Genomic DNA, 25,451 nt, shown 5'->3' with positions numbered 1-25,451 from the left:
ACCTAGCTTCGCAAGCATTCCTGGTCTTCAGGCTGCTATGGAGAACTGAGGAATGGTTTAGACATTCCAAAACAGTGAATAATCCCCACATCACAGGAACACGGCTATCACACACATCCATTTCTCAGTATGAATAAGGCCAGGTCTAATCGTTCCAGTTCAAATGAACTAAGATGTCAACTGACAAACGTCAATCTGGTCCTCCACTCTGCCTTCTCTGTGGTCCTCCCCTGCAGCATCAAGGACCACATCTCTCCCCTTGGCTACAATAATTTGAGCAGCTTTTGCCTTGGCTGTCTCAGCCTTCTCCTCTTCTTGGCCTAGAAAATATGATGGCGAAAATATTAAGTATTTTGGTTAAAAAAATGTTTTCTGGTAATTGAGCTGAAATTGACACAACAACAATAACAAACTATCTATGGTTTAGCAGAGATCCCAATGAGCTTCCAGAACTCAGGGCCCCCACAAACTGAACAAATTGGAGATAAGAAAGTCAACAGAAAATTTCTAAATCTGCCTGCTGACTAACTGAAACGCCCTCATGGTCAATGAAAGTTTTCTTACAAGGAGCTCAGGTATCTTTTATACTCTCACTCCTTGCAGCAAGATTTTCTTTCCCGATTTCAAAGGGAGAAAAGTGGTCTGTTTCTTTCCCTCCCCCATTCACGAACACAGGAAATAGCGATTTTCCTAAATTCCTTTTAACACTGATGGAAGGAGGGAAAGCCTAGGTACTCTATCCCTAATCCAGTATTCTATTAATAGAATTTTAAATGCTGCGCAGTTTTTAAAATAATGTAAGTGCGGGCTTCCCTGGTGGTGCAGTGGTTAAGAACCCGCCTGCCAATGCAGGGGACACGGGTTCGAGCCCTGGTCCGGGAAGATCCCCCATGCCGCGGAGCAACTAAGCCTGTACGCCACAACTACTGAGCCTGTGCCCTAGAGCCCACAAGCCACAACTACTGAGCCCACGTGCCACAACTACTGAAGCCTGCACGCCTAGAGCCCATGCTCCGCAACAAGAGAAGTCACCCCAGTGAGAAGCCCACGCACCGCAACGAAGGGCAGCCCCTGCTCACCGCAACTAGAGAAAGCCCGCGCGCAGCAACAAAGACCCAATGTAACCAAAAATAAATAATAAATTTTTTTTTAAATCATATTAAAATAATGTAAGTGGGAGGACAATGAACAATGACTGTACTGAGGCACTCTGCTCCCCTCACCTCCCCGGGAGGCTGACTCCTATCTCATCTGCAGGCTCCCATTTGGACACTGATGCACCTGCAAAGTGACAGGCCCTGCCTACCTGCTGCAAAAGCACTCCCTTTTATCCTTTAACCTGCCTAAGATCATTTAGGTCAATAAAGCCAGGTTCAAAAACAAGCTAAACTTTATTCATTAAAAAAAAAAAAAAAAAAGTGCTGGGACTTTCCTGGCACTCCCAATGAAGGGGGCACGGGTTCAGTCCCCGGTAGGGGGACTAGTAAGATTCCGCATGCCACACCACGTGACCAAAATAAAAAGAAGATTAAAAATTTAAAAAAAAAAAAAATTTTAAGTGCTTTTGTTTTTGTAAAAGACTAAACCATTCAGCAAGACTTGGCCAAACCTTCCATTCACACAATGGGAAACACAGTAACAACTGGCCCAAATACCCCTAAGGGAAGAGCCAGACTCAGGGCTTCAGAAATGAGCCAAAGCCTCCAGGTGGGCTTCCTGCTTCCCCCACTGTGCACATCAGGGCGCTCACAGGAAATGATTCCCATTGCGATTTCTCTGCTTCCATAGTCAACGGAAGGCAATCCCAGCAACAGGGAAAAAAAAAAAAAAAAAAAAATTAGTATGCCACTGGAGCTCGAAGCCCGCTGGATCATCAGAGAGCCTCCTCTCCAGTTCCAAACACAAACCCACACGCCTGAAACGCTGCACTGAGCAGAGGCTGTGTGCCTGCCTCCAGGTCTTGCTCCGCTGAGTATCTTCACGTTTATCTAGAGCATCTTCACGTTTATCTAGAGCATCTTCACGTTTATCTAGAGCATCTTCACGTTTATCTAGAGCATCTTCACGTTTATCTAGAGCACTGGGCAGCCTAATGGCTGATGCTTCTGCCTTCCTGGGTCCAGTGGCAAGTCGGCCAGGAGATCCTCCTGGCCAGGCAGAAAGAGCTTCAGTGAGCTAAGGGAAGCCAGCCGTCAGAGCTGTGTGTGTCTGAGAAAGCAGCCTGCCCTGCCACGCAGTTCTGAAATGCCAGCTCATTAAAGGCTTCCAGCAGCAGGACTGAAGGGTGTCAGCAAAAATCAGCGAGTCCAAGTCCTTCCGGCTTCCCTTTCTGGCCAGTATGGGAGAGTCTTAGCCCCAGCGGCCTTCATAGAATAGACCTCTGCCCAGCAGGAGGAAGCCTTCCCTTTAAGGCACTCAAGAAGCCTTTTCTGTGCACCCTGGCAGAAAAGGACAAACCATGATCCCAATAATTAATGCACACCCAGCAGAGAACAAATCAAACTTAGCATGATTATACATTCACAGTTAGCTTCCCAAACTGGGTGAAACAATCAGTATTCTTGGTCACAACGGCCACATAATAAAACTGCCATCCTAAGAGATTTCTAAGCACAATGCCAGTATACATGAATTGCACGTGACTAACACGATTGCTGTTCAGATCGTTGGACCCTCCTTGTGTCATATTTCTTAAATTGCTTATACACTAAGCTCCGTCGTTTTGCTGTACATTTCCTGGCTTTATTTCTCAGAAATGCATGGTACACATTGCCACTGTTTGCTAGGGGACCAGCCTTAAACAATCTATGGCTTCTCATGTAAGCAGCTAGACACTACTTATACCTCCTTCAGAGGTACATCACTTCCTTATAATAATGACTCCGTATGACCCAACTATCACTGAGGCATATAGATTGGCTCTGAATGTCCCAACTTTATACAGCCTTTGATATGCTTTACAAATATTGTAATGTTTATAGGTAATGTGTTATTTGATTAATTTCCTAACTTTTACTTCTTTTTATCTCTAGCATGTGCTCTAACCCCCAGAAAATAGAAAACCCTGTATATTTTTTTACATATCACATTAAAGTAATACCTCTCCTACTTCATATTCCCTCTTTGTTTCTACTGTCTATCTAATCTAATCAGAAATGAAAGTACAAGACAATTACAATGCTTCACCCAGAAATGAAACCCATCTCTTATTTCATGGAAGAAAAATTACAACCAATATGACACTTTCTGTTGATGTTTTTAAGGCAACAGCCAAGACTCAACATAAGCTGTGTTCATAATTTAGTTCAGAAATGGTTGGTCCATGCGTTGAATTGGTTAAGTTTTATTTTAAACCAATATTAATTTTTATTACCAAAAAGTTTTTTTTTTTAAGTGCATGTAAGGCACTGTTGGTTACTCCTTGTATAAACAAAACCAGTGAATAAGACAAGTTGGTCCAAGTTGGGCGGTGAAAAGCTTACAACCCGCTCAATTAACTAACTAGATTCATCCTGCCCTCGCATAAATCATAAAGTGTGTGATTTCAAACTCTGAGATGATCACACCTAGAAATCTGAAGCATTCACAACATACCATCAAAGACAATGTGCCCACCACACCACATCAGTCCACCCCTAGGGAGTAAAGTTGAAATTCTTGTGCCTTCATTTCGTTTACCAGCTACTTGTTAGAAAGGCACTGCAACTTAAAGTAGTTAGAGCTTCTTATCTCATTAACCACATAATTACAGGTTGTTTACCCTGAGCTGGGAAATTTACCCCTACCCAGGATAGGCAGTAAATGACAGCTTCTCAAGGCTTACTAAACATTAATTAGAATAACAAACCATAAATATCTACGTGCTTTCAGACTGCGTTGAGTTTTGTGACACATATTTGTGACTCTGAAATTTCAAGTGCTTTCTCAATTGTATTAAAAAAGAAACAGAACCTGACAACAACCGCCCCAAGAAGGAAATTCCAATTATCTAATTTAATTTCATTTATTCTAGAGGTGAGTCCTCCTGGGGAAAATTCATCTAATAACTGACTTTCCCCAACCCTTACAGGTGGCTACAAAAATAATACAAAAGCCTCTGTTAAGTCTCAGAACACAGCTCCCATCCCACCCTGATAGATAAGCCCACTAAAATTCTCCAGTAAGGCACAAAACCACCTGCAAAGGTAAGAGTTGGAAGAAAAGGCTGCAGTTAAAGGGTCCCCAAAGAGAATTCTGTTTTTCCCACCATTGTTTACTAAAGGCTGCACAAACAGCATCCTTCTAAAAGAAGGTCAGCTGGACAGATCACAGATTGCCAGGGTGCCTGCCTGGTAAACACAACTTAATGACTAATTCATGAATTCAAGAAACCACACAAGAGTCTAACAGCAATAAGGCCAATTAACTCAAAATTAAACAGCACCCAACACCTGTGATTCAGGCCCAGCAAGACAAGGGCATGGCTGCCAGGGGGCATTAAGAACTAGGGGAGCTACCATATGGGATACTGGAGAGGGAGAAGTGCCAGGAAAAACAACCCTGTACATCTTTCCATGCTGGGACCTTGTGCTCAACTCAGAGAATATTTTCAGCTGAGGTATTTGGTGAGGTTTATACTTGCTGCCCCAAACATCCCCTCTCGTTAAACCGAATCTCTGGTTTTTCAAACCCCACCTCTACCTAGATTCCCAGGTAGCAAGTTTGTAAAGACAATACAACAACTTGGGCAAATTCACTGAATGGCTGGCCCAGCAGTCTTACAGGGGGGGAAGTCTGTCCAGAGGAGCATCTTTTCTGGACCTAAAGGCTCAGTAGGAGCATTTTGTAGAAGGGGGACAAGCGGCAGGGCAAGCGGTAAACGAACAAACATATAAAGACACGTCTCACCCTACGTCACTGTGAAGGATACTCAGCAGACAAGATGAAAAAGTTCTGCAGATGTGTTGACTTTTACCTTCATGTTTGTTACCTCTTGGGCATAAGATGGATGCCCTGCCTCTGGGCTCAAGCCCATGTTGACGGCAGAAGCTGAAAACAGGAAGGGATAGCTCCTGTCTCAGAAAAACAAAACTTTCACAGAAAGCCCCAGCGGACTTTCACTTATATTCAGTTGGCCAGAATGTATCATGTGACTCTCTAGGCCAGGGTTTCTCAGCCTCAGCCCTACCAACATTTGGGGGCCAGATAACTCTCTCTTGTGGAGGACCAGCCTGTGCATTACAGGATGTTTACCTGCAGCCCTGGCCTCTACCCACACATGCAGCTAGCACCCCAACCCCAGTTGTGACGATCAAAAATGTCTCCAGACACTGCCAAATGTCCCCCGGAGGGCACAATCACCCCTGGTTGAGAACCACTCTTACGCTAATCACCACTCCATAGGCTAAGATGAACAAGGGAGTGATGAACGGGGCAGTCAGGCAACCAACAGAGCCTGCCACAAAGGCTCTATACCTATTTCTTAAATGTTTTCAAATGAGCTCACTTACCACCATGCTAAGTATTTTGGAAAACTGAGGAGAAACATACAAAGTGCCCCCCCACCTTAGAAGTACTAACAATAAAATTTAAAAATCAAGATTAATACACAAGAAATAATCAGCAGGAAAAAATACACTGTAAAGGACTTAAACCATAGAGACAGGGAAGACATCTTTCATTTGGCCCAGATCAGGAGGGATAAAAGCACATAAGAGTGTAGCCTGGAGTCCATAATGAAAGTGTCACTTCAGAGTAGAACTTGCTTTTGAAGACTCGAAATACTTAGACAAGTGGCCGGAGAGAAGGAAAACAATCTAAGCAGAAGTCACAGAGTGAGCATGGCTAAGAGCTCAGGAGCTACTCTTCAACAGGCCTGGGTTCTGACGAGTCAAGCCTGAGAATGGACAAGTCATTTAGCCTCTCTGTGCCTCAGTTTTATCATCTGTATAATGGGGATAATAACAACATCTACCCCCTAGGGTTGTTGAGAGGATCAAGTGAGAGTATTTGACAAATAGTAAGCAATCAGTTGTTAGTTTCTATTGTTATTGTACAGCTATAAGATGATATATTAATTAATATAATAAGAATTCAGAAAGAGAGGCTGCCTATCAGGAATCAGAGGAGTCCCTGTTAGAGAGTAGCTGTGATATTCTAAGCAGGACAACCAGAACCTAGAGTTGGTGGGTAAAGCCAGGCTCCTGATGGCCGTGAGATACTGGCTGAGATCCAGGCGGGACAGCAGAAGGACCACCCCGAAAGCACCATCCATACCTACCAAGAAGTGGTGGCAGGAGGGTTGGCTGGAATCTGTGGGTGATTTCTAGTAAACTTCCTGGCCAGCAGCCATGGTCAAGTCAATAATAAGACATATGTTATAAAGGAGTTGTAGGTTACAAAGCATTTCTACATGTACTAGCTGAGTACTTTGCATGTAACAAGCCCGTCCACAGCTAATAGACAGTTACCCTGGCAAGAAGGAGTTCGATTTATCATTTGAAAAGTTACTGCCAAGCAAAGCCAATCTGGGGAAAGAAGTGAGAGATATAAGACTTGCCTTTATAGCACAAGAGACATGGATTTGAGCCAGAAAATGATTGATTAATGCAGTATCTTTCATTGATTTAAGGCAAAATAGATAAGCTTTAAAAAAAAAAATTTTCCAGTCTATGCATTTTTATCTGCGAGCAGGCCACCAATGAGCCTTCAGAGTCCCAAACTCCTATCTTCTGGGTCCTGATTCTTTTACGATCAAAGGAGAAAGGATTAAAACACACACACACACAAAACTACCAATTATTCCTGGTACCCTGTTCTTCCATTCAGGGTTTCTCTAGCACTTAACACCTGCAGATGCTCCCCAGGGTTATACACATTCATCTTCCACTAAGTTTAATAAGTTCCATAAGGCACATAACAATAGTTTGAGGAAGTGGAAAACTTAGCCTTACCTAAAAGAAAACAACATAAAACTACAAAGTACTCCTGTGTGTGCCTGACAACCGCAAAGGAAGAGGACCAGATGAAGAGCAGGTATGCGCTCTCCACGGCATGGTTTTGGTCACTCCGCCCATCCTCACCTGTCCAGTTATCTGGGATCTTTTATGTAGTAATGTATAGATTGCTTTCTATCGTACCCACGACAGATGCCTCCAGCTTCCGTCAAAATTCAAGGTGTTCAATACTTTCTAGAAAGTATCTGTCATTTAGTCCACTGCTGGGTGTCAATAAATACTGAACCTCAACAACTGAAAAGACTGATCCACTTATAATAAAAACCTTTGCCATGGAAAGAGTGAGTAGAAAAAAAATCCACGTAGAAAGGTTTTCTGGTGGATCCACGATCACATCACAGAAGCAAAAAGGTGCCTTTTTCTGATTTGCGGGGCAGCCTTACTTCTAGCACACAGAAGTGATAAAATGAGACTTTTTTTCATACTACCAGGAATGATAAATTTAAACAAAAATAAATATCATTTACTGTACTAATACTGTGTCCTCAATATGACACTGGGCATTTTACATGTATTATTTTCCCTAATTTTCACACAATAGGGTGGATCACCAATGTCCCTAATTTTCAGGGCAGGGCTCTGAGGCTCAGGAGGTTAAATAATTGACTCAAGGACATAGTAGAGAAGCTTGAATTCCAACGAGCATCTTTCTGACTTCCAACAGTGTCACACCACCAATACAGCTAAACAAGCAATAGAGCAACTTGGTATCCAACTAAATGCACCAAATACACTACAGCGATCAGTGAAGTACAAACTTTATTAAAGCCAAGAGTTACGAAAACAATTTACTATTCCATTCTGTTCACACTTGTTCTTTGAACTTGACTTTACCACAGCCTAGAAAACAGGCTGTTCACCTTTCTTGCCATCAAATACAGCAGGATCTAGAGCCGCCCCATACAGTAGAAACATAACATGAGTTATGTCTGTAAGTTTACATTTTCTTGTGGCCACATTTTTTTAAGTAAAAAAAGAGAGATGAAATTAACAACTTAATTTAGTTAATCTAATTATCCAAAATGGTAGCATTTAAACATGTAATCAATATAAAAATTATTACTGAGACATTTTACATTCTTTCCTTCATGGTAAGTCTGAAATCTGGTATGTATTTTACACTCACAGTGCAACTCAATTCAGACTGGCGCATTGCAAGTGCTCAGCAGCTGCATATAGATTTGCAGCTGCCATATTGGGCCACACAGATATACACCCTTAGAGTTACATGTACAAAACCCCTTTAATAATTAGCCCCATGTCTCTATAATGATCTGAAAAGAGAATGCTCTGTTCTTGCTTCTATATGTGTATGCTCCTAAAGGGGAGGTGGAGTGGAGGATGGAAGGATTGGGAGTTTGGGATTAGCAGATGCAAACTATTATATATAGAATGGATAAACAACAAGGTCATACTGTATAGCACAGGGACCTACATTCAATATGCTGTGATAAACCATAATGGAAAAGAATATGAAAAAGAATATATATATGTATAACTGAACCATTTTGCTATACAGCAGGAATTCACACAACACTGTAAATCAACTACAGTTCTATAAAATAAAATTTTTTAAGTACAATTCCTAATTTAAATAAATAAACAAATAAATAAATAAATAGAAGTATACGTTCCTGGGATGAGATTACAGGGATACCAACCAGACACTGCCTGAAATTCCACCACTGTAGCTTCCACTTAGTTCTATAAATATAGTACTTTGAGCTGTTCTAACAAAAATGCCCCTGAACAGAACACTTTACACTGATATACATCATTAAACCTTAGGTCACACAAAGGGAGCTGACAGCATGTCCGGGAAGAGGGGACAGGACACAGAAGACAAAACAAGATAGCCGACTTTCGGCACACCTAGGCTCTGAGCCTATCACAAGTCCCTGTCCCAAATTCCCTTTGTCCTCAACAACTTGGAGGAATTACTGAAATCACTCCTTGTCAAGAATAACTAATGTCAAGAAGCACAAAGAGGATGGACTTCCCGGGTGGCACAGTGGTTAAGAATCCGCCTGCCAACACAGGGGACATGAGCTTGAGCCCTGCTCCGGGATGATCCCACATGCCACAGAGCAACTAAGCCCTTGTGCCACAACTACTGAGCCTGAGCTCTAGAGCCCACGAGCCACAACTATTGAGCCTGTGTGCCTAGAGCCCATGCTCCGCAACAAGAGAAGCCACCGCAATGAAAAGCTCACACACCGCAATGAAGAGTGGCCCCCGCTCGCTCCAACTAGAGAAAGCCCATGGGTGGCAACGAAGACCCAATGCAGCCAAAAATGAATAAATAAATAAATTTTAAAAAGAAACACAAAAAGGAAACTACTGGGGCTTCCCTGGTTTCCAACCCAATAACCTAAGGCTAACGCTGTAAATGCGCACAGGGTCCCACAGATGGAATGCAGGGGCCAGATGAGCCAGTTCCCAGCTCAGGGCACAGACTTGAGTCCAGGCCAGGAGACCACGGCGGGTGGGAATGTGGCCCCAGCATTGCTTGGTCACCTGACTTCTCAAGAGAAGTCACAAAGCTGGATTTTCAGGTTCATCACCTGATTTTTACATGGTAGCAACTCACATAATATTTTAGATAACCGTGTACAGCTAAACAGGAAGTGGCTGCAAATCAGACGTCGTCTCAGGGAACTCGTTTGCAAACTCAGAGTTTGCATGCAGACTAAGGGTGGGACTAGACCTCACGGAGCATTTACACTGCACCCTCTTCCTGCCATAATCTTTGCTGTCCTCTGGCGGAGACAAAACCATGCCTTGCCAGCTCTGAGACCAAGAGGAGCACAGAAAGCAAGACAGGGTGGTCTATGTGCAACGCTTGCCTCCTGGGGCATCTTCACCTGTGAGATGAGGGGCTGGTTTAGCCCAGGGCAGCATCGGGAGGGGGACAATCTGGAGTGAGTGGAATACACTTGCCCATAGAGAAGGGACAGCCACATCTTGGAGCCACACAATCGTCCCAGTCAGTCAACAGACCTGGGGCAGCAGGAGCTACCAATGTCTTAAAAAGAAGGCAAAAATACAGATTTTTCTGGAAAACCTCCTAATCATTAAATGTTGGCAACTAATTCAAATCCTATTCCAATATTGTATGAGCTGAATTCAGCTCATAGGGCCACCTCTTTGTAGCCCCTGGATCAGGACATCTCCAAGGTTCCACCTAGCCCCTTAAACGTGTAATTCTTACAACTTCCCTGCAGCATTAACTTGACCCACTTTCTCATGTAAAGCTTTGAAAGAGGTGCTGTTGACTGCAGGAGACTAGGAGAAAAATGACTAAGTGAAACACAGTATCCTGGATCGGATCCTGGAATTAAAGGACGTTAGTGGAAAAACTGGTAAAAATCCAAATGAAGTTGGTAGTTGATAGTATTGTATCACTGTTAATTTCTTGACTTTGGTAAGTTTACTACAGTTAAGTAAGCTGTTAACATTAGGGAAAGCTGGGTAAATGTACATGGGAACTCTGAACTACTTTGGCTACTCTTCCATAAATCTAAAATAACTTCCAAATAAAAATTTTTTTATAGAACTCATAGAACGGTATCCCACCCAAAGTATTAACCTTATAGTACATTAATTTCTAAAATGAAATGTGTTTTTAAACTTGCTAGTAAGCAGAACCATGAATTGCCTTAAATCTTCACTCGGATAGACTAAGAGAAACCAGAACGTACCAGAACAGGTTCTGTCCTTTGCTTTATAGCGTCTGTGCAATAACCTGTGGGGCATGGAATCAATGGACTTTTACTAAGATAGCAAATGGCTGAATTTAGGTAATTATGATTAATTTGACTTGAGAAAGTTGTCAGATACTCAATAGCTTTTTGGTCTTAGAACACAAATTAACTTACAACTGGAGGACTGGAGACATGATTACCCAAACAAGAGAGGTAGAACCGAAGTAATAAATGAAAAGTTCTGGCATGGAATAATGCAAACTGCACAACAATAGGCAGTGATCGGTGCCCTCTGGCAAATGAGGTAATTAACATAAATAACATACAGTCTATTCACATCACCCAGCATTTGAAACAGCACGTTAGGTTACAACATACTTACATCATCCCGTTTCCAACCAGCTCCTTTCAATCTTTCTTTGCTTTTGTAATAAGGCGGGATACGTGGACAGAAATAAGCTGACATTATTTCCAAATGTATAGAGAAAGCTGTACCATGAATGGGACGCACTGAAATCAACCAGCAGGAAAAGCTGTAGGGACTCTTTTCTAATTTGCATTCTGTCTGCCATTCCTATTATTATGGTCTTAAATCAATGTGACATATATAGTAAATATACTTAATAGAAAACATGAAATAAAATAATTAGTTTCATTAGTGCTTTGTGGCAAACAGATTTACAATAACTTTAAGCCACAAGAATGCCCAGAGCAAGAAATAGTCATTCTTGTTTAACAAATATTTATGAGGCTCTACCACAAAGCAACCTATGCGCTCAGCCTCGGGAATAAGCAGTGAGCAGAACAAAGACCTCTGGTCCTGTGGAACTTATATTCTAGCAGAAGGGAGAAGAGACAAGGAATGAGATAAATAAATAAAATGTAGACTCTGTTAGATGATGCTAAATGCTAAGGAATAATAAAGTAAAGAAAGGAGACAGAAAGTGTTGGAGGGGTGTTGAAAGTTAAGACGGGTGGTCAGAAAAGCGGGAAAGGCCTCACTGGACAAGTGACATTTGAGGAAAGACCTGAGGGATGTGAGGGAGCCTTGCCACATGGATACAGGATGGGAAAGGAAAGGGAATTTCAGCAAATGCAAAAGCTCTGAGGTGGAAGCAGGCCCAGACTGTTACAAGAAACAGTCAGGAAGGATGAAGTGGAGAAAGTAAACAGGGGAAAGTAAGAGATGAAGTCAGAGAGTAATGGCGGCCTAGGTCACATAGTAGCTTATAGGTCACAGGAATGACTTTGGCTTTTCCTCTGAATGAGATGGAAAGAGGACTGACATGATCTGAGCACATCTAATAACTGACTAAAGGGGATCAGGCTGGAAGCAGAGAGGCCGGTTAGGACATTCCATTAATCCAGCTGAAAAATTATGGTGGCCTGGCCCAGTGTGATAGCAGTCAGATGATAAGAAATGGATTCTGAATATATTTTGAAGGATTTGGATTTGCTGATGGGGTGTGAGAGACAGATAATTCAAGAATGACTCCAAATGTTTCGTCCTAAGTAAATGGAAGAATGGAATGCTGTTCACTGAGATGGAAAGACTGGCGGGGCAGGTTGGTGGGGGAGGGGAGCAGCTTGGAGGTAAGAGGAGAATTAGGATTTCCTTTTTGGACAGTTACATTGTTTGTTTGTTTTTATTGTGGTTTTAAATTCAAGCAGTTGATTTTTTTTTTCATGTGGGAATAGTTTTAATTGGCTAAATGCCCTAACTGAACACACTTCCCCAAATTATTAAGTAATAGCCACACCATTTTCATTAAAAACATTTCAAAACCAAAAGAACAAAAGAACTTGAAGTTTTGCCTTTTCCCCAAGGTTCATTAAACAGCTAAAAACAGAGCTGAATAGGTAAATCACAAAATAGTAACTAGCAATACTGAAACCTAGTTAACTCTCAGTTACCCAGATAATCAAGTTATCCAGAACCCTTTACTCACCAAACTCAATGGAGAAATGGCACTGTATGTATCGGTGGACTAGAAAATATTAGCAAAACATCTGTACGTTTCAAGCAGTTGATTTTTATTCCAGTATTCCTGAACTTATATAATCAAAAAACAAGCTGACGGGATATTACCTCAAGATCCATTCAGAAAAGGCATTATCAGCCCTAGGCTTCATCACTGATTTACCTTTTCCAAAGCTCATGCCCACATCCTACACCCCTCTCAGGCCCTCCCTCCGAAAACATTAACGCTTCTCAGCAGTAGTAACTTTGACAAGATTCAAGCAATTATCAAGGCAATTTTGCCCCCAACCTGCCTTTTTTTTCCCCCTCCCTTTGCCTCTAGAAGCCCGCCTTTGCCCACACATCCTTGTGCGATCCCCCAGATGCAATTTCCCAGAAAGGATCCCCTAGAAATGATCACCCAGTGAAACAGACACCTCAGCACCCTTGAGGGGTTCCAAGGACACGTTATGTTTGAAATGCCTATTAGACACATCTGAGTATCGATGACCAGCAGGGAGTCAGATAAAGGGGGCCTGGGGTTCACAGGAGAGATCAGGACTACAAATAAAAATGTAGCAATCTTCATGGCACAGATGAGTTTTAAAGCGCGAGCTAAACAGAGAAGAGATGTAAGTGCCCTGAGGCACTCCATTTAGAGTTTGGGGAGATGAGGAACCAGCAAAGGAGGCTGAGAAAGACCAGCCGGAGCGGAACAAGGAAAACCAGGAGGGCTGTGTCCGGGCAGTCAAGTGGAGAATGTATTCAAGGGGGAGAATAATCGACGGACCGTGTCAAATGCTGCTGTAGGTGAAATAAGAGGAGACTGGGACCACCGTGGATCGCAGCAGTGAAACGTCACCGATGACCTGATAGGAGCAGAGGAAGTGGAGTCCGAGTGAGGGGTAAAAACCCCACCGTGTGCGTTCCGGATAGAACGGGGCAGGGTGGGGGCGGATAGCAATATCAGACGTGATGAATACAGATGACTCCTTCCAAATGTTCTGTTGTAAGAGGAAGAAATTGGCCAGTAGCTGGAAGCGGAATCAGAGTCAAGAGAGGATGTTTTTATTTGATGGGAAAAATAATAACTTGTATGCCTGTGGGAATTCAGTAGAGAGAAAACTGATGATATAGGAGGGACAGGAGAAATTTTATGGAGCAATGCCCTTGAGAAGGTATTTGGAGATGGAAATGGGATGTCGTGCCCAAGGAGCTGGGGGCTCGGGCACAGACACAGGCAGGTGCTAGGTGTGGTGCAGGGAGCATGTGGAAGTTCTCTTCCAATTGCTTCCTTTTTTTTTTTTTTTTTTTTTTTTTAGTGAAAAAGGAAGTGGCAAAGAGTACAGAGACAATGGATGTTTGCACAGCAAGTATAAAGTATGGGATAGTTGTCTAAGAGAGGGAGGGAATGAACAGACAGAGTGGCAACACAACATGACTGTCAGGTGACATCAAGGGCCCAACTGGCACTTGTGATCACTAACTTAGAGTGAGATGATCAGTACGGCGGGGTATGGTTTTGTCCCGGCACATGTGGCTGCCCAGGTGCAAGTACAGAGTAGGTGCAGAGAAAGAGACGGATTTAACCGGAATTGTGGTTTAGTCAAGCGCGAATGACACAGTGTGAGAGGGACAAGGGTGATGAGGATGTAAGTAGTGATGAGAGTGGTTGATCAGGGAATTCAAGCTGGGAAAGGAGAGAAGTCAGGACTTGGGGTGAGGGTGGGACCATGAAGAGGTGGCGGATTCAATGAACTGAAGGTCCTGGTGGTCCACGGACTGTCGAGGTTGGAGGTACCGCACAAGGCGAGCCAGAAGGACGGGAGTGGCGGTCAGAGTGGGGTGTCCAGAGAGAGCTATAGAGGCACAGAGGTTACTGGTGATGACAGGACCAAGGGCATGACCCTGGGATGGAGTCACTGAGGAAGGTGGGAGACCACTCATAGGAGGACATGAGGTTGAGAAGCTGAGGGATGAAGGGGTTGGGAGGATTACCGACGTGAATAGTGAAATTCAGGAGAACTAGCAGGAGTTGCGTTGGAGCGAGGGACAGTGAACCAGAAGCCGAGATATTCAGGGAACGAGGGGAGTGACTGGGTGAGGAGCAGACGCCTGGCAAGGGACGGTGCGCCACATAGAGAGAGACCTGAGACAGAGCAGGAGGCTTTCGGGAGGAGGGGATACAGCACAGAAACCTCGTAGAAAAAACGTTTCTTTTTTTTTTTAATAAATTTATTTATTATTTTTGGCTGTGTTGGGTCTTCGTTGCTGCGTGTGAGCTTTCTCTAGTTGCGGCGAGCAGAGGCTACTCTTCGTTGCGGTGCATGGGCTTCTCATTGCAGTGGCTTCTCTTGTTGCGGAGCACAGGCTCTAGGCACGCGGGCTTCAGTAGTTGCGGCATGTGGGCACAATAGTTGTGGCTCATGGGCTCTAGAGCACAGGCTCAGTAGTTGTGGCGCACGGGCTTAGTTGCTCCGCGGCACGTGGGATCTTCCCGGACCAGGGATCGAACCCATGTCCCTGCATTGGCAGGCTAATTCTTAACCACTGCACTGCCAGGGAAGCGTAGAGGATACTACCCCATCCCTAACCGTGGTTCAAGGGTAAGGTTAAAAACCTGCAGCCACTTGAGAGGCCTGCAGGAGAAGCAGTATTGTCAGGGGAGCCCCAGGTTTCCATAAAAGCAAGAAGGGGAAGAGGATGTCCACAGACAAGGTCAGGAAGTTGGGGATTTGCTGATGACTGACCCCGAGGGCACAGAGTGCACAGGGAGGGGGCTCCAGAGGGAGAGACAGGATTTTAAAAACTGAAGTAAAGAGTCAAATGAGGACATGACAAAGGATGAGGGATGCCTTGCGAGTCCAGGCTTCCTATGGTGACTGGCACAAACAGGAGTAGGAAGTGTGATGCGACTGGTCCTGATGCTGAAGGCAGAGAGTGATGGAGAGGCTGGCAGTGTGGAAGGGTCTTTCCAGGAGCAGAGAACTGGGGGTCCTATTTGACCCCTACTGAGGATGTCAGGGGTGCTGAGGAAGGTGGGGAGCTGCTGAGAAGATACAGACTTACTCCTCACTAATGGGCCAATAGAGAGATGTTTTGTAAAATTAGCCTCTTCTGGGCTTCCCTGGTGGCGCAGTGGTTGAGAATCTGCCTGCCAATGCAGGGGACATGGGTTCAAGCCCTAGTCTGGGAAGATGCCACATGCCGCGGAGAAACTGGGCCCGTGAGCCACAACTACTGAGCCTGCGCCTCTGGAGCCTGTGCTCCGCAGCGGGAGAGGCCGCGATAGGGAGAGGCCCGTGCACCGCAATGAAGAGTGGCCCCCGCTTGCCGCAACTAGAGAAAGCCCTCGCACAGAAACGAAGACCCAACACAGCCAAAAATAAATTAATTAATTAATTAAATTAAAAAGAAATGTACCACAATTTAAAAAAAAAAAAAATTAGCCTCTTCTGAAAAATGTGAAAATACTGACTTGATCTAACTATCCCAGCAATTACCTTAGATCCTTTATGTCTAAAAATAAATGTAAATCCTCTAGAAACCAAAATTCTGCATTTTTTAAACTACCCAAGGGAAGTCCCTGGCAGTCCAATGGTTAGGACTCGGCGCTTTCACTGCCAGGGCCCGGGTTCTATCCCTGGTCAGGGAACTAAGATCCCACAAGCCACGTGGCCAAAAAAATAAAATAAACTACCCCAAATTTCCTCAACTACGGGAGAATGACCATGAAAGCACATAAGCCTTCACAGTGACACACTGGCCATTGGGTGCTATAAACATTCTAAGTTAAAGAAACACCCAATGATGTACATTCTTCAAGTACATACAATCTTATAAAACATCGGAACAAGGAGAAGCAGTGCTTAGGCCCTGAACGCTTTAGAAGGATTCTTAGAAGGAAACTGTGTGCTTATTTTACGTCTGGAAAATAAGATTAGACAGATAGTTACATCATATTTCTTGACAAGATTATTAGAGTGCGGTTGCCAAAGTAACCAGTGAGCCACGTGCATAGCTGGAGGAGGAGGAAAGTTAGAGGGCATCTTTTTCAAAAAGAATAAATGACATACTTTCAGAGCAGGTAAGAACTGCTAAAGGCCCTGTAGTTGGATCCTTCACCCAAAGGGCCCTAGAAGATATAAAGTTTTTACATATAGAGAAACTGTAAGAAATGCTCTTTTGAAATTTCACATCATCCAAAGAGAAAAATAAGGTAAAAAATGAAACTTCTTAGGCATGAGTTGAGAGATGTTGGAAAACTTATCAGTAATAATAAATAAAATAAAGATTTCAAGCCTAACTACAAAGAACAAAGACATATCCTTAGTATTTACTAGATGCCCAGCACTTTCTTTTCACTTAATCCTCACAACAATTCCATTTCTTCCGTTGAGCAGTCAAAGAAGTAATCAAGGTTACAGAGTACAGTTGGCCCTTTGGATCCGAGGTTTCCACATCCACAGATTGAACCAACCACAGATCGAAAATATTTGAAAAAAAAAAATTCCATAAAGTTCCAAAAAGCAAAACTTGAATTTCCTGCACTCTAGCAACTATTTACACAGCATTCACATTGTATTATGTATTATAAGTAATCTAGAGATGATTTAAAGTATGCAGGAGGATATGCATAGGTTATATGCAAATACTATGCCATTTAATATAAGAAAGGTGAGCATCTTGGATTTCGGTATCCTCAGGGGGTTCCGGAACCAATCCCCTCGCGGATACTGAGGGATGACTGTAAGTTCCAGAGCTAGGATTTGAACCCCGGTGAGCCCAGTCCCCAAACCTGCCCTGCGTCTAGAGACTCTCGGGATGGCCCGGTATCCATGACAGCTGTAGTCAGGTTATCAGTCCAGATGAGCGTCTAGCCTGCCTGTCACCAAAAGCTGACATGAGAAAGTCACTCTCATCCTCTCCGAACCCGAGTTTCCTCATCTGGAAATGAGATTAAATAACCTCTTCACAGAGGGAAAACCAAAGATCCAAATAAGTCTCTGGCCTAGTTTTATACATACAAAGTCATGCTCTTAGAAACAGGTCAGAGGAAACCTTAATGGTCTCATCACCTCCTGATGTTTATATCGCGTCTGAGACATCCCCGTGCCGAAGTCTCATCCATCCTACACCTGAATTCTTCCAAGTGCGGGTTACTACCAGCCAATGAAGAAAACCACTTTAACTCCAGACAATTAAACTTTGTCCCATTTAATGTCCTTTCTCTGACTCTAGTTGTATACTATGCACTCGTTCAGAGCAAGTCTGGATACTCAGTAAGCTCTAAATATTGGAAGATACCAGCTCCTTTGAAGAAGAGCTTCGCAACCTTTTCCACACCTGCGCCCCCCTCCACCTGTCAGGCACTATTTTCTGTTCTCCACGTTCCCTAAAGATCGCAGGCATGGATGAACAACCTCTAACCCAAATGTCCTCAGAACCCTGGGAAGGTATTCTGTTAGGCTAAGAGGCTTAAATTCATTTAGAAAAACTAGATCTTTCTTATTACTTCCCCAACACGTTGTTAACATTCTGGATTTTTAAATATGTATATAAAAGATAGACCAAAAAAAAAAAAAAAGATAATAGGAGCTGAAGGGTTATGCTCCATCAGTACACACACCCTCCATCAGTTCCGTTCAGATGCAGCTTTTATTTTCTTCTGGCTCTGAGCACTTCTTTGACAACATTTTATCGTCCATAGCATCTTCTGCAAGTCTCACATCTCTCTAGAATCAGACAGCCTCGAGTCACACCCCAGCTACTTAACTAACTCTGCGACCTACAGCACTACCTAAAAGCTCAGTGCCTCAATTTGCTCATCTGTAAAATGGCAACAACAATAACATCAACCTCATAAAGTTCTAGTGAGGTCAAATAAGAACACTTAGTGCCTGGCACAAGTATGTAAAGATTAGCTACTATCACTGCAGTTCCCCTTGACTGTCAGGGCTCTATCTTTTGTGTACTTCCTTTTAAGATCTAAGTTCATCAGGAAGCTGCCACATTGTCATACTTCTTCCTTCCGGTACCTTCCCCTTATCTTCTACGAAGGATTCATTTATAAATACACAGTCAGAATTAAAATATCTGAGAGTTTCCTAACTTTCCTGACATCTGGCCTATGATCACTTAGCAATTCTTATTCAACATTTTTTAAAACAATAGCTCCCTTGACAGTCTTCTCCAGCATTCATTTTTGAGGTTGAGTCTACTGACTCACCATCTTGTACGCAGGGGGCATTTGGATCTCTCCTCCTAGTGAGTGGTTGGTTCATGGTCTTCTGCGGATCCATCCGGTCTCTCATCAATGTGACCAATGCCCCTTGTGGTCAACGGCACGCATGTTAAAGACAGATGGCTGGGGTCTGAGGTTCAATCTGAAGTTGTGGAACAAAGCTACACTAATTGGCCTATCTGGGAATTAAACCTCTGGTCTTTGGCCTTTTTAAGTATCATACCATAAACGAACGAGCCCATATTCTTGGCCTCCAGCCAAAAGCAATAAATTCTCATGGATTGTTCTTAGTCGTTTGTAAAGTTCTACAAGTGGAGGATCTGTCAGATAATGAATATTCTACACTCAAAATGTTGTGACACAAACACTGGTTCAAAAATAGCAACCGTTACAAAAGACATTAAGCTACCCATTGAACACGGAAGACTTTAATGGCAGCTGACTTTAGAAGTAAGGAGAAACCTTCTGCTTCTTCACTATGGAGCTTGAAAAACAAATGACCCTCCCAAGGAAGATCTGCCCACCTGGGTTAGTTGGGGAGAGAATCAGAGGCTCAGTCAAATTTCCATTTTAATGCTATTTAGAAAGCGGTCTCTGACTGTGGTAAGGCTAAAGAAAACATCTTAAAAATACAAGTAATGAACCTATAAGGAGGGGAAAGTAATAAGGAACCAAACGAATAATGAAGTTGACAGTTTCCTTGAGTCTGACAACAACGCAGCCTAAATGGGCATGATGCTGGAATCTTGGAAAGTGGGAAGGGAGCGTCTCCAGCCAATTCTTTCCTAATAACGTCACCATCACCTCCACCATTTACTGATCATGTGCCAGCAAATGACTGTGCTAAGAGTGTTCATGCCATACCTCATTAATCTTTACAAAAACCCCAATGGCAGAGATTACTGAGGTTTAACAAGGGTAAGTAACATGCACAAGGTCGCACAGAACAGGGCTGGGACTCAAAACACCAAAGCCTCTCCATGCCCTTAATTACTGCCTTCCAACTAACATCCGCATCTCTGCATCTGGCCTCCCACTTCCCAGCCAGAGACAGCCCCAACTCTGAAGAGAACAGAAACTTCCATTTGGTGGCTTTACCAGTACTGGACACCATCGTCCCAAAGGCCACCAATTTGTCTATGGCCACACTGCTAGGAGTTGCTGTTCTGTTCAAGAAAGACCATCTGAAATATCTACTACCTGAATATCCACCACACAGGGAAGAATAATGAAAACTGGACAGACTCCATGATAGGAATCAAAGTAAGCCCAGAAAAGAAGCAGGCAGGTTGCATAAAAGGTAAAGGGTTTCCTGACCCGATATTACATTAAGAAAATAACCTCCTGGCAGGGAAAACTCCATGAATCCCAGTGAAAGGAAGCAGAGGGAGATGGAGGTGAGAAGCAGAGGGAGGTGTATGGGGGGAAAACCAAACTCCACCTTCATATGCTAGCTAGAAGCCAGCCAGGCAGCAAGAGTAGCCAGAACTCACTCAAATGATTTCCCAAGAGGGTTCAAACAGCTAAGGAGGGGAAAACATTTTCCCCTCCCAGGCCAAGCTTAAAAGATTGTGGGTGTGTGCATGGGGGAGGTGGTAGGCCTCTATTTATAACAGGGGCAACTTCTTCATTTTCACCCCCATCAGTTTGTTGTGGTGGTTTCATTTTATTTTATATTGGTGGGGGAACAAACGGGAACTTGGATAGGAAAAAAAAAAGTCACAAAGGAAATTCTGCAGTTTGTTTTTCATTCATGGAATATACAAATTCCATCAAAACTATTACACCCTTTAGGGACCCTCTATGGGAGGAGTAATGCTGGTGGAAACTCGAATTCTGAAACAATGGGCTCACCCCTTAACTTTCAGCATGTAAAACCTATGTGCTGATTCTTTTCATTTTAAATAACTTTCAAAAGACAAAAATAGCACAGCCCAAGAAGTAAGATTTAAGTGTGAAATCCTTTCATAACAGAACAACTCATTCATCAAAATAGCTGTTAAAACCCAATCAATGGCCCACTCACTTACTGGAAAAGTGCTAAATACAAAGATTTCCTCAGAATAAAATTCTCTGAACTGGTCTTTTTTTTTTTTTAAATCACTCCCTATTTTATCAAATTTATTTATTTATTTATGTTTGGCTGTGTTGGGTCTTCGTTTCTGTGTGAGGGCTTTCTCTAGTTGCGGCAAGTGGGGGCCACTCTTCATCGCGGTGCGCGGGCCTCTCACTATCGCGGCCTCTCTTGTTGCGGAGCACAGGCTCCAGACGCGCAGGCTCAGTAGTTGTGGCTCACGGGCCTAGTGGGATCTTCCCAGACCAGGGCGCGAACCCGTGTCCCCTGCATTAGCAGGTAGGTTCTCAACCACTGCGCCACCAGGGAAGCCCTGAACTGGTCTTTTAAAATAAGTGCAGCAATTTATAACTGCTCATAGATAATGACATAATGGCAAAACTATTACCAAAAGTATAGACTCTCCTAATTAAAGTAGTCAAGAAATAGAAAAAGGACCACCTTTTTTCTGTAAAACTAATATGTAAAGGCAGAACTACTAGGAAAATCAAGGGAATATGCCTGCCTCTATTCTCATCAGATACACAGAAAATGAGGACCGTGGCTCCTTCCCTGCGGCTGCGGAGTTGCACAGAGGCGGAGGCTCGGATGCACTCAAGATTCAGCTCCACTCTTAACCCACAGCCATGGCCCCGTGGCGGAGGAAGGCTTTGCTGCTGGAGGTGTAATGGACGTTAATACTGCTCTGCAAGAGGTGCTGCTACTAGAGCTAATCAATGAATTTGGTAAAGTAGCAGGATACAAAATTAATGCACAGAAATCTCTTGCATTCCTATATACTAATGATGAAAAATCTGAAAGTGAAATTAAGAAAACACTCCCGTTTACCATTGCAACAAAAAGAATAAAATATCTAGGAATAAACCTACCTAAGGAGACAAAAGACCTGTATGCAGAAAATTATAGGACACTGATGAAAGAAATTAAAGATGATACAAATAGATGGAGAGATATACCATGTTCTTGGATTGGAAGAATCAACATTGTGAAAATGACTCTACTACCCAAAGCAATCTACAGATTCAATGCAATCCCTATCAAACAACCACTGGCATTTTTCACAGAACTAGAACAAAAAATTTCACAATTTGTATGGAGACACAAAAGACCCCGAATAGCCAAAGCAATCTTGAGAAAGAAAAACGGAGCTGGAGGAATCAGGCTCCCTGACTTCAGACTCTACTACAAAGCTACAGTAATCAAGACAGTTTGGTACTGGCACAAAAACAGAACTATAGATAAATGGAACAGGATAGAAAGCCCAGAGATAAACCCACGCACATATGGTCACCTTATCTTCGATAAAGGAGGCAAGCATATACAGTGGAGAAAAGACAGCCTCTTCAATAAGTGGTGCTGGGAAAATTGGACAGGTACATGTAAAAGTATGAAATTAGAACACTCCCTGACACCATACACAAAAATAAACTCAAAATGGATTAATGACCTAAGTGTAAGGCCAGACACTATCAAACTCTTAGAGGAAAACACAGGCAGAACACTCTATGACATAAATCACAGTAAGATCCTTTTTGACCCAGCCCCTAGAGAAATGGAAATAAAAACACAAATAAACAAATGGGACCTAATGAAACTTAAAAGCTTTTGCACAGCAAAGGAAACCATAAACAAGACCAAAAGACAACCCTCAGAATGGGAGAAAATATTTGCAAATGAAGCAACTGACAAAGGATTAATCTCCAAGATTTACAAGCAGCTCATGCAGCTCAATAACAAAAAAACAAACAACCCAATCCAAAAATGGGCAGAAGACCTAAATAGACATTTCTCCAAAGAAGATATACGGATGGCAAACAGACACATGAAAGAATGCTCAACATCATTAATCATTAGAGAAATGCAAATCAAAACTACAATGAGGTATCATCTCACACCGGTCAGAATGGCCATCATCAAAAAATCTACAAACAATAAATGCTGGAGAGGGTGTGGAGAAAAGGGAACACTCTTGCACTGTTGGTGGGAATGTAAATTGATACAGCCACTATGGAGAACAGTATGGAGGTTCCTTAAAAAACTAAAAATAGAACTACCATACAACCCAGCAATCCCACTACTGGGCATATACCCTGAGAAAACCATAATTCAAAAAGAGTCATGTACCAAAATGTTCATTGCAGCTCTGTTTACAATAGCCAGGACATGGAAGCAACCTAAGTGTCCATCATCGGATGAATGGATAAAGAAGATGTGGCAAATATATACAATGGAATATTACTCAGCCATAAAAAGAAATGAAATGGAGGTATTTGTAATGAGGTGGATGGAGTTAGAGTCTGTCATACAGAGTGAAGTAAGTCAGAAAGAGAAAAACAAATACAGTATGCTAACACATATATACGGAATCTAAGGAAAAAAAAAAAAAAGGTCATGAAGAACCTAGTGGCAAGACGGGAATAAAGACACAGACCTACTAGAGAATGGACTTGAGGATATGGGGAGGGGGAGGGGTGAGATGTGACAGGGTGAGAGAGTGTCATGGACATATATACACTACCAAATGTAAAATAGATAGCTAGTGGGAAGCAGCCGCATAGCACAGGGAGATCAGCTCGGTGCTTTGTGACAACCTAGAGGGGTGGGATAGGGAGGGTGGGAGGGAGGGAGATGCAAGAGGGAAGAGATATGGGAACATATGTATATGTATAACTGATTCACTTTGTTATAAAGCAGAAACTAACACACCATTGTACAGCAATTATACTCCAATAAAGATGTTAAAAAAAAAAAAAAAAAGAGGTGCTGAAGACCGCCCTCGTCCAGGACAGCATAGCACGTGGAATTCACGAAGCTGCCAAAGCCTTAGACAAGCGCCAAGCCCATCTCTGCGTGCTTGCATCCAACTGTGATGAGCCTACGTATGTCAAGTTGGTGGAGGCCCTTTGTGCTGAGCACCAGATCAACCTGAGTAAGGCTGATGACAGCAAGGAACCAGGGGAACGGGTAGGCCTCCGTAAGACTGACAGACAGGGAAAACCCCGTGAAGTGGTTGGCTGCAGCTGTGTGGTGGTGAAGGACTATGGCAAAGAGTCTCAGGCCAAGGATGTCATCGAGGAGTACTTCAAACGCAAGAAATGATCAAACTAAAAAACTGGGCTCTTGTTCCTCATATCTGGTTTTTTACTTGGGGCAGGAAAGTAAGGTCCCTGTTAATGAAGGACAAAAGATATTCATTGCAAAATAACTGGAAGCATGCTATCTGTCTCCTGGTTTCTAAGTGAAAGCCTATTCTCCCAACCAGTAAGTAACTTCAGTGTTGGCAAGTAGAAGAGCCCAGTAAAGATAGGCTTACAGTAAGGTATTGTTGACAGTCAGGGCTTCTTGGGTGTGAACATTTATCACGACTATGACAAGGCCAGCCTAGAACCTAGAGAAATGGGTTGAGGCTAGTCAAGCGTGGGTGCCAATAACTTAAAATCCTAAAGCTGGATTGGATTTAGGCTGTGGGACACTAGAAGGTACATGAAGTCCAGGTGCATTTATGCACATGCCCATTAGGGAAGGTCATGGTGCCTTACCTTTATTTACCTAAATATTAGGCACAGAAACAAGATGTGCTTCCATGTATTCTATTCCCTCTAGAATCTCAGTAGGGAGAACTAACGTACTTCAACAAGCCTGGATCGAGTTGGGTTTGTTGGTATGAGTATGAAACGTTGAGCCAGGTAGGACTAATGGAAGTCTTAAAATTGGAATCCCTTGTAAATTGCCAACTGGGGTGCTTTGAGTTTCTCTCCCCTGGTTTGCCAGTCTTACTATATTGTTACAGGACACATGTGAAGGGAAAATGAATTCAGTTTGCTTTTAATTCTAATTTCTTTATATCATCATCGGCTTAACATTTTGAGTCCCTATACTGTATCTGGTGCTGTTTGAGTCTGTTGATGCAGTGGAAAAACCATATTTTTGTTTGAAAAAAAAGAAAAGAAAAGAAAATGAGGACTGTGGTTTGACAACCCATGCAAAATAGTCTCCCAGGGGACAAAAGTCCTGGGGACAGAACGCAGCAGTGTACAGCCACAGCCAGTGGGGTACCCTCCTATCACGTTAAACACTACTGATTATTTATAACTATAATAACCTTCTTTACACACGAAGACCTTGTGGTTAAAGAAGTGTTTTTTTTAATATCTTTACTGAGTCAAAATATTAGTCACCAAATGAAAGTTTTCAAAAACTCTTCACTACATCATGTCCACTCTGAGCAAACAACACTCTTTGTTACAAGAACATTTTCGAGTATTTTGTTTCACCATAGAACAAAGGAATCACTCACTCGGCTGTCCTCATTCGCGGCTGGCCTCATTCAGTTCTCTTGAAGAACCTCTGACCCATCACCACCACGATCGCCCCCCCCCCCTTGTGTTTTCTGTATGGCACCTTTCAGAGAACAACTCCACGCAGTTCAAATGTCAATGATGCCATTATGGGCATGGAATCTTTTAGAGGATGT

At 43.0% G+C, this 25,451-nt stretch overlaps 3 protein-coding genes across 15 annotated transcripts in view; 2 read left to right on the top strand and 1 right to left on the bottom strand.

The window, feature by feature from the left end:
• The window catches only part of LOC309637823 (cytidine monophosphate-N-acetylneuraminic acid hydroxylase), a 285,683-nt gene that overhangs the window by 44,858 nt on the left and 215,374 nt on the right, over window positions 1-25,451 (top strand). The gene's annotated exons all lie outside the window — the stretch shown is intronic.
• Window positions 1-25,451, bottom strand: part of CARMIL1 (capping protein regulator and myosin 1 linker 1) — a 323,524-nt gene that overhangs the window by 247,378 nt on the left and 50,695 nt on the right. Inside the window, exons 1-2 of one of the 6 annotated variants that reach the window (XM_082413019.1) lie at window positions 2,082-3,674; window positions 1,751-1,997 (exon numbers count right to left, since the gene is read on the bottom strand). The exons of the other annotated variants lie outside the window; for them this stretch is intronic. Coding sequence (XP_082269145.1) covers window positions 1,751-1,786 — 36 coding nt within the window. The 5' untranslated portion in view covers window positions 1,787-1,997; window positions 2,082-3,674. Of the gene's footprint in view, window positions 1-1,750; window positions 1,998-2,081; window positions 3,675-25,451 lie in introns of those variants that run through there. 6 annotated transcript variants of the gene reach the window in all.
• LOC309637872 (small ribosomal subunit protein eS12-like) lies at window positions 21,571-24,107 on the top strand. The gene is made up of 2 exons (XM_082413103.1): window positions 21,571-21,671; window positions 23,738-24,107. The coding sequence occupies exons 1-2, from the start codon at window positions 21,645-21,647 to the stop codon at window positions 24,074-24,076; spliced, it is 366 nt and encodes a 121-aa protein (XP_082269229.1). The 5' UTR covers window positions 21,571-21,644; the 3' UTR covers window positions 24,077-24,107.

This window comes from Balaenoptera physalus (genome assembly GCF_965194825.1).
Source record: "Balaenoptera physalus genome assembly, chromosome: 11".
NCBI lineage: Eukaryota > Metazoa > Chordata > Mammalia > Artiodactyla > Balaenopteridae > Balaenoptera > Balaenoptera physalus.
The sequence above is the reverse complement of the archived record's forward strand: the minus strand, read 5'-3'. Positions and strand labels throughout refer to the sequence as shown.

Excerpts from the sequence above, each read along its gene's own strand:
- LOC309637872 (XM_082413103.1), top strand. The coding sequence starts at position 21,645 with ATGGACGTTAATACTGCTCTGCAAGAG. Across the intron at positions 21,672-23,737 it reads TTAATACTGCTCTGCAAGAG|GTGCTGAAGACCGCCCTCGT; the intron begins GTGCTGCTACTA and ends AAAAAAAAAGAG.